Source organism: Chanodichthys erythropterus, chromosome 11 (genome assembly GCF_024489055.1).
Source record: "Chanodichthys erythropterus isolate Z2021 chromosome 11, ASM2448905v1, whole genome shotgun sequence".
NCBI lineage: Eukaryota > Metazoa > Chordata > Actinopteri > Cypriniformes > Xenocyprididae > Chanodichthys > Chanodichthys erythropterus.
The window spans coordinates 17,188,039-17,201,763 of NC_090231.1; the positions used below are offsets into that span (position 1 = coordinate 17,188,039).

The 13,725-nt window shown below is 40.6% G+C and overlaps 1 protein-coding gene across 3 annotated transcripts in view; it reads left to right on the top strand.

Annotated features, from left to right (window-relative positions):
* The first annotated feature begins 213 nt into the window (after positions 1 to 213).
* Positions 214 to 13,725, top strand: part of pcdh7b (protocadherin 7b) — a 137,230-nt gene continuing 123,718 nt past the window's right edge. For all 3 annotated transcript variants that reach the window (XM_067400515.1, XM_067400516.1, XM_067400517.1), the window contains exon 1: positions 214 to 3,449. In XM_067400515.1, the coding sequence (XP_067256616.1) occupies positions 363 to 3,449 (3,087 nt within the window). In that variant the 5' untranslated portion in view covers positions 214 to 362. The remainder of the gene's footprint in view (positions 3,450 to 13,725) is intronic.

Below are 13,725 nucleotides of genomic sequence, written 5' to 3' on the forward strand. Positions count from 1 at the left end.
AAAGACTCGGCTATGTCAAGTCATGGCAAAGACGGAGTAGTCTCAGCAAGTAATTTTTGGCATGTTTATTTCAAGCTTAATGTTGAATGAATTTGTGAAGACTTTCTGTCAGTATTGTGTATATTTTTGAGGGACAAATCAATGAAAAAGGAATAGCGCGAGCCTAGTCTGAGAGGGAGAGAGAGAGAGCGAGAGAGAGAGAGAGAAAACAGATATGCGCTATTCTGCCTGAGTTTGGTAACCACAGCGAGGTATCCGGTTGTAAAAACGCATGCAGTGAGAAACAGGCGCTTTAACACAAGCGAGAAAAAGCTGTTAAACAAAAGTATCGTTCAGTTTTGCGGGAAAATCTGCGAGGAGCAATGAGGACTACAGGCATTGTGGACTATTTAAGCTACTGCTTTCTTATTCTGCAGCTGCTGAGTCAGCCCGCAGCCAAGCAAGTGCTCCGCTACCGCTTGGCTGAGGAGGGTCCTGCCGATGTCCGGGTAGGTAATGTAGCCGCGGACCTCGGCATCACGGCTGGCATGGATGTGACTTTTACCTTAGAATCCGGCTCCGAATACTTCAAAATCGATAACATGACCGGAGACCTGAGCACGAACGAGCGGCGGATAGACCGCGAAAAGCTGCCGCAGTGTCAAATGATTTTTGATGAGAACGAATGTTTTATAGATTTTGAAGTATCCGTGATAGGACCCGCGCAGAGCTGGGTTGATCTCTTTGAGGGCAAAGTGATTATTTTAGACATAAACGACAACACGCCGTCTTTTCCCTCACCTGTTCTCACCCTCTCCGTTGAGGAGAACAGACCCATTGGCACACTTTATCTCCTGCCCACGGCCACCGACAGAGATTTCGGTCGGAATGGAATAGAGCGATATGAGTTAATTCAGGACAACGGCGAGAGCTCTGTCAGACGGATCGGCACTTCTAGCTCCGGCAGTGTTGACACTCACACGGGCAAGCGGAGGTTCGACGAGGGGGCGAGCCGTAGCAGCGTATTTGAACTTCAAGTTGCTGACACCACAGACGGCGAGAAGCAGCCGCAGCTAATTATCAAAGGGGCACTGGACAGAGAGCAGCGCGACTCCTATGAGCTGACTCTGCGCGTTAGGGATGGGGGCGACCCCCCACGCTCCTCCCAAGCCATTCTTAGGGTAATGATTACAGATGTGAATGATAACAACCCACGCTTTGAGAAGAGCGTTTATGAGGCAGATCTGCCAGAAAACAGCTCCCCAGGTGCCCCCATACTCCAGCTAAAAGCGGGCGACACTGATGTTGGTGTGAATGGACAGATTGAGTATGTTTTTGGAGCAGCCACAGAGTCAGTGCGACGACTGCTGCGGCTAGATGAGAGCACTGGCTGGCTCAGTGTTTTGCACCGAATTGACCGAGAAGATGTGAGCCAGCTTCGCTTCACAGTCATGGCACGTGACCGCGGTCAGCCTCCTAAGACTGACAAGGCGACAGTGATCATCAATATCAAAGACGAAAATGACAACGTCCCCAATATCGACATTCGAAAAATCGGACGCATCTTTCTCAAAGACGGAGTGGCTAACGTGGCAGAGGATGTGATTGTCGATACACCCATCGCTCTAGTCCAAGTGTCAGACCGAGATAAAGGTCCAAATGGTATAGTTACTTGCACCGTAGTGGGCGATGTTCCATTTCAGCTTAAACCTGCTAGTGAGGTTGAGGGTGAAATGAATAAAAAGAAGTACTTTCTCCATACGTCAGCACCACTTGATTATGAAGCAGTGCAGGAGTATAACGTGGTCATTGTTGCTGTTGACTCTGGGAGCCCTAGTCTCTCTAGCAACAATTCATTGATAGTGAAAGTGGGGGACATGAATGACAATCCACCAGTTTTTAGCAAAAGCACAGTGGAAGTTTCATTTCCTGAAAACAATGCTCCCGGTGAGCGTGTCGTCACAGTAGTGGCTTTAGATGCAGACAGCGGCAAAAATGCAGAAATCTCTTACTCCCTGGACTCCTCTGTGAACGGAATATTTTCCATTGATGCAGACACCGGTGACATCCGTGTCAACACCATACTTGACAGGGAGCAGACGGAACGATATGAGTTCAAAGTTATCGCCAAAGACAAAGGCATGCCTGTTCTGCAGGGCTCAGCCACTGTGGTAGTCCTGGTGGCAGATAAAAATGACAACGAGCCAAAGTTCATGCAGGATACATTCACTTTCTACATACAGGAAAACCTGCAACCCAACAGCCCCGTTGGCATGATAACGGTCATGGATGCCGACAAAGGACAAAATGCAGAAATGAGTCTATACATTGAGGAAGAAGAGGACATTTTCTCCATTGACAACAACACAGGTACCATCTTCTCAAACATGCCATTTGACCGTGAGCAAAAAAATGCATATACGTTCCGTGTCAAAGCTGTTGATGGAGGCGATCCGCCCCGGTCTGCTACAGCCAGGGTGTCTCTCTCTGTAATGGATGTAAATGATAATCCTCCCACTGTTACTTTTCCAATGAATAACTCATACACGCTGCTTCCTCCTTCGAGCAATATAAGGACGGTGGTCAGGACTGTCTCGGCTACTGATACCGACTCAGGTGTTAATGCTAACCTCAGCTACAGAATAGTTGGCGGCAATCCGTTTAAGTTGTTTGAAATTGATGCGTGGACTGGAGTAATCTCATTAGTTGGCAAACTAGAGCAAAAACACTTTGGCCTTCATCGCCTGGTTGTGCAAGTAAATGACAGTGGGGTTCCGTCGCAAAGCACCACCACACTAGTCCACATCTACGTCAATGAAACACTCTCTAACGCCACTATCGTAGAGGCACAAGTTGCCAAAAGTCTTGGTACACCGCTCAATGCTGACATTGCAGGCGACCCCAATTATGACTTGGGAAAGCAACGGTTGAGCATCGCCATAGGGGTTGTGTCAGGCATCATGACAGTCATTCTTATAATCTTGGTGGTTGTCATGGCCCGCTACTGCCGCCCCAAGAACAAGAATGGCTATGAGGCTGGAAAGAAAGACCATGAGGACTTCTTCACACCTCAGCAACATGATAAAGGCAAGAAACCTAAGAAAGACAAGAATAAGAAAAAGTCTAAACAACCTTTATATAGCAGCATTGTCACCGTAGAGGCATCCAAGCCAAATGGGCAACGCTATGATGGCGTTAATGAGAAACTGTCAGACAGTCCGGGAATGGGCCGTTATCGGTCCGTCAACGGTGGCCCTGGAAGCCCAGATCTTGCCCGCCATTACAAATCCAGCTCACCCTTGCCTACCGTTCAGCTGCACCCTCAGTCGCCCACAGCAGGAAAAAAGCACCAGGCTGTTCAGGACCTGCCACCGGCCAACACATTTGTCGGCACTGGAGATAACATATCCATCGGATCAGACCACTGTTCTGAGTACAGTAGCCAAACCATCAACAAGTACAACAAACAGGTAAGAACCATATCTTTTATCATTTTGAATCTATGATACCAATCACATTTTTTATACCTGAATCTTCAAGCTTTATTCTGAGTATCTATAAACACCAACACTATTCAGCCTACACTGTAATACTATCATGCTGGATATATGTATTTTTAGCCGATGCTTCTGTTTCCCTGTATCGACCTGCTTCGCCTCATAGTGCCATTTAGATGTAATGCTAAAAGCGACATGAAGGCATTCTTCAGTCAGGGATATCATTTCCGCTGGGCCACCTGGGGTGCCGAGGCCATGCTGTGGACACATTGGCACATCTTTTAGTGTAGTTGTAGGGCAGATCCGGGTGTCAACGTTGATGACCTTTGTCTTGTGTGTGTGCGTCAGAAGATCGAATGGGATCACATATGGCTCTGGTTCACAGCTATTCCGTCTCAGCAGTAGGTTTTATCAAAACATGGTTAGTTCTTTCTCTTCCTGGGAGGGGGGATAGGATAGAGGAGGGGTGAGTGAGTTGAAGCAGAAGGAGAAAAGATTGAAAAAGGTGGAATGTTAGTTGTGGTGTCATGTTTTAACGTGCTTATCCTAACAGACTGGGAACATCTGGGCAGGAGGTCACATTTAACATTCCTGTGCACTTGTGTGTCTGGGCAAATTCAGTGACCTAGCAGTGAAAGCTGGCCTCATCGCTCGTGCTCTCTCGTTCTCTCTCTCTATTTCTTATCTCACATTCTCTTGTCCTTATTTTTACCCAATACCTCTTGTACTCTCCTTGTTATTTATGCCATTATTTAAAGCATAACATGCCCTTTGTTACAGCAGCCAAAAAATGGCTTTGTAAATTCTAAGGCACATGTGTGAAATAATCAATTCATATCATTATTGTTCCCTGTCCTGTGGAGCGCTTCAGTGCTAGCTGAGGTTAATTCAGAATGAAGTCAGCCCTTTCATTGTCCAGATTTGCCAGGAAAAGAACATTTGCCCTGTCGTTTCATGAGTTTTCTAAGGTGGTTAATGCATTATTGATTCCTATCTAACATGCTGTAAGTAGTGTCCTCCCTTGCATTCCAGAACAATGTCCCTTCTAAACTCAAGCCACAAGATAGCCTTCTCTCTATCTTACACAGTCTCACTCATTCTATAGGCTTTTCTACTTTACATATCTTCTCTGATTCACGTTCACTCTCTGAATCACCTACTCTTCATTTTAAAGCTTGCTTCCTCCCTCCAATATCCCACTTGTTTCTCTTTTCTCATTATGGTTTTTCTTTTCTTCCTCACAAATTGTGGCTCCTTGCACAGCATCCTTTTTTTCTTTAGACAACTCTGTCCTGTATTTCTTTCATCTCTCCCTTTTCTCCTACCCTCTTGAACAGCCCTCTGATGTGCTGTGTTTAGGCTTCTGCACTTCTCCACGAAAGGAGTACTGTTGCCTATGTTTCTTTCGGACATCTCATGCATATTTAAGCAGAGCCTCCATTTGCTGCCCCGGCACATGTATTGTGTGTCCAAGTACTCCGCTTAGATAATTATTTATTTGCTTTTTATTTGAAAGCTGCAATGCTTTGTACGATCTGTCCATTTGTTTGTCCATTCAAATGCAGCAGACTTTCACAGGGTGCTGAGCAAAAGAGTTCTACACTATTACCAGTTTGCAATTACAGCGTCCTTGGCAAGAAGCAAGATCAAGTCCAGCATCATTACATACGTCCCTGCTGACAATTTAAGAGGGGCTCTTTAGATGTTTTATTGAGTGAGTTATCAGGAGTAGCCAACATGCCCTCGCAAAATCCCATTAAGATAGCATAATAGTCTATATCAAATACTTTATAAAGAGAAGTCATTAGAAATTCATTTTTGAGCCTAATGTATTCCAAGCTTGGTTTTGTTGGGAGAACTTTTTTTTTTTTTTTTTTACTTCTGACTTTTATGATAACCTTCTTACACCCCCCCTCCCCTCCCCTCCCCTTCCTTTTTTATTCTTATTATCCATATTTACCTTCCTTTCCAATCTCTTTTTGCCTTTGTCACTCATCATAAAGGGACAACGTGCCAACCACACTCATAATGGACTCAAACCACTAATTCTTGATGAATCACTGATTTGATGAGTGTCATACTGCTGTAAGGTTTAAGTACAGCTGTGTGATAGGGATTCATGGTTAAGCACTAAAAACATAATTGGTGATCTTTCAGTTAATATAATTTACATTTTTATTTTTTTAATTTATTTTATTTTTTTGATGGGGGTGGATAGGGGGTTGTAACGTAGCTCATAGATATGGGAAGAAGGAGGTGGGAACCGGTGAACGTTTAAACAAATTTAATATATAAAGTAAACAATGGTCCAATGAGGACGATGTTTAAAAGCAGTAAAATTGCCAAACACAATGTGTCTTTGATCAATAGTGATATTTTTGTCAAAAATATGTGAACATCGAATGGATTAAAATATTCAATCATGCTTCTTGTTTACACCAACATGTTTCTATGGTCATCACTATGTCAGTCATCCATTTTTCGTCAGTGACTCACACACTGAACTATAATTTAACATAATCACTCCTGCATTTAAATGCAGCTGCCACTCCTGAAACCTTGCATTGTGTACATGGTCATTAGTTAGCTGCATGAAAAATACAACTTTTATTCAAATTGTGAATAGTATATACTGTACATAGAAAGTGCTTAAAAACACAAAACTCAGTAAGTGAGCTCGTGCTGAACAAAAATTGCTTTGAATGGATTTCTTCTACGCAATGACTTAATGAAATACCTCTGATTGGTTATTCCATTCATGCGCTCAATTGCACTGCTCAATACAGCAAGCGTTACAATTTTTTTGATTAATTGTGCAGCCCTACTGTCTAATATATTTAATGTAACTGTATTAAATAAAGCTGTTGCGTAAAACCTTTTTATTAAATGGGTTTCCGATCTGAAAGACACTATTAGCAAGTTATTCAGGATAAGGACATATTTTCATGAGAGCGCAAAACTGAAGTGATTGACAGCTTGGAAAGCTTCCTGTCCCTCCATTAAAAGGCCTATGCAACTATCAATATATCTATTTTTTTATTATTATTTTATATATTTTTATTTTTTAATTTTTTTTGCACAAAAAACAAAGCACTCATGTTGCTTCATAAAATTGAGGCTAGACCACTGCAGTCACATGATTTACTTCAATGATGTCTTTACTACCTTTCTGGTTTCAAAGTGGTAGTTGTGTTCCAAAGATTACGGGTTTGGAACGACATGAGGGTGAGTAATTAATGACAGAATTTTAATTTGTGGGTGAACCAACCCTTTTAAGTTAAGCCAGATTCTTAGTCATTTTAGGTAGCATTTAACTTTCTGTTGGATGGTAAAATTAAATAAATAAGATAAAGTGACACTATTGAGTCAGAACAGGTCACATGACCTCATCGTTCTCTGAACTAGATGTATAAACGCAAGTGCAGCTTTTAAATTAATGATGGGGAACATACAGTGGTATTATTAATGGTGTCTTGTAACAGACTTGAAATACCTAGTTTTCTGGACAAGATTAATTTTCTCTTCACAGTACAATTCCCTCAGGTGAAGTCATCCATGAAAACTACCTGTGTTTTTCTCCTTGTGAAAAGGCCCAGCTCTTTTTGATCGTGTTTGATTTCAGTTCATGTGGTCTGACATCTGAGATGCTCTCTCTTTTTCCCCTTCCTCTCTCCTTTTTCTGTCTAGTGGAGGAAAGGGTAAAAGAGACAGGAACTAGAAAGAGGGCCCTGTTAACAGGCTAGAGAAAGGTCTCTACTGTTCTCTGTGTTAGTGTGTGTGTGTGTTTGTGAGTGTTGAGAGGGATCGAGTGCAGTGGCCTCATAAATGCGTGGTCTGGTTTCATGTTGCCTACATCCCCTTAATCTCCTTACACACAGAAACTTATGCACACACACACACACAGACACACACATACACGCACTCCATCTTCTGTCTTGATAGCAGAAACTACACCGCGCCGGTCGCCCCAGACAGGTAACCAGACAACACTAGTGTTTCCATGTCCCGTTGCACATGAGACATTCAAGCTGTAGTTAATTTAACCTAATGCAGGTGGGAGACGCCATCTTTCTGCTAGCCAGTAAGGTAATATATCAAGGTGGTTCACAGTGATCAACATCTCATGCTTTTCTTCACCATTTTTTATAAAACATTTCTGGTTGTGTGCCATTATTAAGACTGTTTTCAACTGCTGAATTATGCCTTTCTTGCATTGTATATTCAGATGGTCTAAACACAGATAATGTCTCTGATTGGATGGGAAAGTGTTCTCTCTCTCTCTCTCTCTCTCTCTCTCTCTCTCTCTCTCTCTCTCTCTCTCTAGTTACTGTTTGCAACTTTTACATAGGTTAGTTTATTGATTCAGTGCTCTAAAGACAAAGAGGAGAAATTTACTGAAAAAAAAAAAGACTGTATTGAGAATTGTTCATGGTTTAAACCAACAAACACATATAAAGTTTTAATCATTCTCCATGATTCCATAACTATAGATCAGAGGCAACTAAATGCATTCAAACAGCATGAGTGTCAATCACAGATGAAAATGATTCAGGCCTATTTTGTACAAAAAAGGCTGGGGTTATAACAGCCTCTTTATTTTGAGTCAAATATCTGCCAATCACTTGCAAGTTTTTTTTTTTTTTTTTTTTTGCTCTTTTTTTTTTTGAGAGCACAAAATGGTTTGGTTTGTACTAATCCATCTCCATATTTAGTCTTATCTGAGGATATTTCTGAGATTTGTAAGGCTTTTTGAGGTCAGTGTGGCTTGTCTGTTGTGGTTTTAGTCTTTACTACGCTTTCCATTTTATATTTGTTTTACATACATGTGCTTGGAGGACCAAAGCATCACTCATTTTGGACATGTGCAAGCAATACACAAACACAGCCATGCAAATGCCAATCCCTTCTGCAGCATATTTATTTGTGTGCTTTTGCAATTAACCTTGTATTGCTGCTAGCAAAACATCCAAGCAAATCACAGAAGCTTATTTTCATTAAATGCAAGGTGCTTTTATGAGTTAAAAAATGCACAAGGTGAGTGTGTACATGCATATGACCTTTAAATAAGAAATACTTGATTTTCTACTAAATTAACTTTAAATATTAGATTATAATTATTTACAGTTATTTTCAAAAATGTTTGCCAAGTAACCTCAGAGTTGAGAATTAGCCTTCAATCAATGAAGCAATCAACCAGCATTTACAAGCAGCCGTATATTCTATTCATCACAATACAGAAGCGTAAAATTAACTACACGCCATCGTCGTCACGTCACATTAAATAACACGCCATGCAATGGCACAGAATTGCTGGGTAATGGAGACCCAAGACAGAATTAGATCAGCTGCAGACTTGATTGCTGTGTTATTAGGGAGAGCTTGTCAGCTCAACGCCAGCACTGAATAGCCAACGCTGACCAAATCTGTCACAGGTACAGATGCGATTCAAGACAGCACACTTCCACTGGGAGAGAAAGATAGGGACTTTTGAAATTGATGCATATGCAAATATTATACTTTGCAAATTACCATATGCAATCATTTACTTCACAACTGGATCATTAAACAAAAGCTGAACGTCACAGATCATCTTGGAAAATAGAGGCCAACTCTTAATTTGCATGCAGAGGTCAACATTTCATTTGTGCCCAGTGTTGACACGTGCATATGTAAAACAGTAAATGTAAATGATCTGTGAAACTTAAGCCAGTTTTTTTTAAAACAGCACAGATCCAAGTTTACAGAGAAAACAGTTCAAATTACAGTTGTGTTTTTTATTTTTGTCTTCTTTTTGGAGCGCAGTTGTAGTGATTTCACTTGACCTTTTACAAGTAGTACTGCAGCGTCTCTTTGATTTCTTTTTCTCCTCCTTCTGTTACTGTAAGTAATCTATCCTTTCAGCTGCCCGTTGACAGCATGATGTAGCTCGAGCGTGCCTGCATTCTCTCTTATTCTCTTTCATTCTTCGCCTCTCTTTCTTTTTCTCAGTCCCTCTGTCGCCTTCCTCCTCTCTCTATTCTCTATTATATTCTCTCTCATAGTCTCTTGTTCCTCAATCTTCATGTGAATAGTCTTGATTGAAGCTACGGAGATGCACTTGTAACATTTATCATGCTAAAATGATGAAAGTGACAGTTGCGGGTGGAACAGAAGCGACGGGGCCGAAGCTGAGGGAAAAAGTGAGATCATCTCTTGATTGGTTGCTGCTGTGCTGATTGTAAGTGCCGGTGTCATCGCCATGTGTGCTTAACCCCCATCTGTACTTCAATTCTGACATTGTCCAAACTCACAGGGTGCACTGGATTAAAACTCCCTTTCTCTCTCGCACGCACACACACACACACACACACACACACACACACACACACACACACACACACACACACACACACACACACACGCCTACATTTTAGCTGTATCATTTACAACTGCAGTGCAATACTGCAGATTTTTGTTTTAAACTGTCCTATTTTTTTTGCTTGTCAAGTACATGTTTGTGTGTCAGTCAGTATAGGATTTATCAAAGCAATAAGCCATGAGAGGCTGTGTATTGCAGTATTTTTTATTTTTTATTTTTTTTTTTACCAGAGTTAAGTAGTGGTTTTTAGGCAGAATCTAAAGCAGAAAGCCCTTTAACCACAGTGAAATCACTGTAATGCACATCCCCGAATGGCTCATTGCTTTCATTAAGTGAAAACAACTGCAAAACAAATAGAAAATAGTTAACACTATTTATTTAGGCTATTTACAGTTACCAAGCAACACAGCAACTTAATACACAATTCAACTGAATTGCAGTCACATGTGCATGTATATTTCAGCATATTCTGTAAAATTTGATTTTTTATGTTTTATTTAGTCATTATAGTTCTGAAATGACAGCTCACCTCTTTCTTCTCTGGCCATTTTTTTAGGTCAGAGGAAGTAAACATGTGCGTTGGTGTGACTCTACGTATGCATCTGTCATTTTGTGTATATTTGTGTAATTGTTTTCACAGCCACAGCCCTGTCTGTGTTTAAGTGGTGCTTGTAAAAAAGCAAAACCACTTTGCATTGTTTTAGACCAACACAGGGGAATAGTTCACTGTCAACACAAAGAATATAAACAGGGATCAGATGGTTGAAAATGGGTCTTTTGCTTGTTTTAATAGAGCCATGTTCATATTCATGGCCTGATGTGGTTTGTGGTGCATCTAGGCACATTTGAAACCCATTTTACTTGAGCAGTGTGATGTATTTCCAATGGGCGGAACTTGATTTATCTATCAGGATTGTGAAAAGTGGTCTTGCTATGACAAGTAGTTGGAGTAGAGTGGCTGAAAAATAAAAGGGATTTGTGACATCAGGGGTTTCTGTCAAAAGATCAGGAACATTTAAGAGTAAGTAAAGAGTGTAAATTTTGATTCTCTGTTTTGATTTTTACAACGGAAAATAGTTTTTTTTTTTTTTTTTTTTTTTTTTTTTGAATACAATGAAAACTAAAAGACTTTAAGATCACATGAGCCAATGTTTTATTCACAATAGAACATAGACAACAGAACAAATGATTAAACTGAGAAATTTTACAATGTTATGCACAAAATGAGCTCATTTCAAATTTGATGGCTGCTACAGGTCCCAAAATATTTTGGACGGGGACATGTTTACCATGGTGTAGCATCTCCTCTTCTTTTCAAAACAGTTTGAAGACGACTTCATGCTGGCTTTTGAACTGAATGCTGATGACTCGCTGGAAGGTCTCCCTCCTCTTTAGCCCGGAGTACATGGCATCCGTGATTTCCAACAAGAATGTCAAATTTGGACTCGCCTGACCATAGAACACTTTTCCACTTTGAAAAATTTTAAATGAGCCTTGGCCCACAGGACACTACAGCGTTTCTGGACCATGTTCACATATTGCTTCCTTTTTGCCTGATAGAGCTTTAGTTGGCATCTGCAGATGGCACAGCGGATTGTATTTACTGACAGTGGTTTCTGGAAGTATTCCTGGGCCCATTTAGTAATTTCATTAACACAATCATGCCGATGAGGGATGCAGTGTCATCTGAGGGCCTGAAGAACACAGGCATCCAATAAAGGTCTACGACCTTGTCCCTTACGCACAGAGATTTCTCCAGTTTCTCTAAATCTTTTGATGATGTTATGCACTGTAGAAGATGAGATTTGCAAAGCCTTTGCAATTTGATGTTGAGGAACATTGTTTTGTGATCTACAATCTTTTTATGCACTCTTTCACAGATTGGAGAGCCTCTGCCCATCTTTATTTCTGAGAGACACTGCCTCTCTAAGACATCCCTTTTATAGCTAATCATGTTATGAACCTGATATCAATTAACTTAATTAATTGTTAGATGTTCTCCCAGCTGAATATTTTCAAAATGTCTTGCTTTTTCAGCCATTTGTTGCTACATTTTTGAGACCTGTAGCAGCCATCAAATTATAAATGAGCTCATTTAGTGCATAACATTATCAAATTTCTCAGTTTAAACATGTGTTCTGTTATGTTTGTTCTATTGAGAATAAAACATTGGCTCATGTGATTTGAAAGTCTTATAGTTTTCATTTTATTCAAATTTAAAAAACATCCCAACTTTACTGGAATTCGGGTTGTAATAAATTACTAGGATATTTCATTATGTTAGTTATGATGGTGGTTCTCAACAAGGGGGCTTAGCAAACATATATTATTCCTTATCCAATAAACCACAATGACACAAAAGTCATGTAAATTTATTAGTTAAAAAGAGAGTAAGTTCCCTGAAGAACATTGAGCACTTCTTGAAATGTAATCATTTTCATTATGTTTAGTTACTAATTTGCAGAAATAAGGAATGTTAATAGATTAAAATATGGGCTGGAATATTGTTGGTGAAAAAACATTGAGAACCATGGGCCTATGATTTCTATATGCTTATCTGTGTAGTGGTAACGTTTGTGTTTTTTTGTGTGAATCTGTGTGAGAGAGATAGAAAAAACATCAAAGTCTTCAAGGCGTATCAAGCCAAGTGTTTGTGTTTGAGCATGTGCCTTTTGAGCAAGTCTCAAGTCCATTGAGAAACTCAAATTAAATTGCCTTACTAGTCCTTCATGAATGAAAAAGTACACACAATAATAAAAAAAAAAAGTGTAATTTCTGGGTGACACCGCAACATACTCTCTCATGACCATCGCTGTCGTCCAATCAAAATGCGCTTTGGCTGAATGAATGGATGTTTATGTGCTAAAATAATACACACCAAGAATGACTGCCAACTTTATTCCGCAATGAAACATCTGTGTTTTGACATCTAAAAACGGGTAATATCATTTTCCAAATCCAGATGGTTTTAAGAGACATAACCCATATCTGTCACCACAGGCACGAAATCAGCTGCGTAAACCTAAATGCATGCACACGATCCGTCTCCAGCCGGTTATTTGTCATTTTAACATTTGCTCTTCTCCAGTGTAAAGCACACAAGCGTGAGGGCCTGAAATATTAAGTGAGTTATGATCTCTTGACTGCATAAGTGGAGATTAAACACTGGGGCCAGTATAAATAATGCACAAAGTCTTACATATTTGCGTAAAGGAGACTGCTCCTCATCAACGAGACCTCATTGGTATGGAGAGGAGGTGCAGCAGAAGCCAAATGGATTCAAACGGAATGGAATAAGAAGTGGAAAGGACTGACGGGAATATACCAGTAGTCCTCCATTTCTTTTGCCACAGTGTCATTCCACAAGCCGCAAAAAGAGATTACTACTGTATGTGTGTGTGTCCAGACCGTTCCCAAATGAGATTATGTGTGTGTGTGTGAGGCAGGAGAGGGAAGGTTCAGCGGCCATCCATCAAGTTGTGGGAGAGCTGTGTGGCATTGCATCTCAGGAGCAAGAGCAAGGCCAAGGTGCTCTCTGTGTGTGTGTACGCGTGTTTGTGCGTTATTGTGTGTGAGATAGAAAATGCGCAGCAACAGGGGCCTCTACGGTTCAGCCATTCCATCACAAGAACACTGTCACTTAGCTACATGCGAGGAAAGGTGTCTCTGTGTGTGTGTGTGTGTGTGTGTGTATGTTATTCTCGATAGATCTCAGAAAATAAGAAAGCTGCAGACAGAAACTGTAAGAAATAAGAAAACTGTCTTGCTGGCTATGAATATCAAAGAAAATTTTAGTTGTCTTTGTGTTTTTAGTAGCGTGCCTGTGTTTTTAATGCTATTTTTTGCCTGAGTGTGCATTCCTATCACAAAACATAATCCAGAACGCTCGCA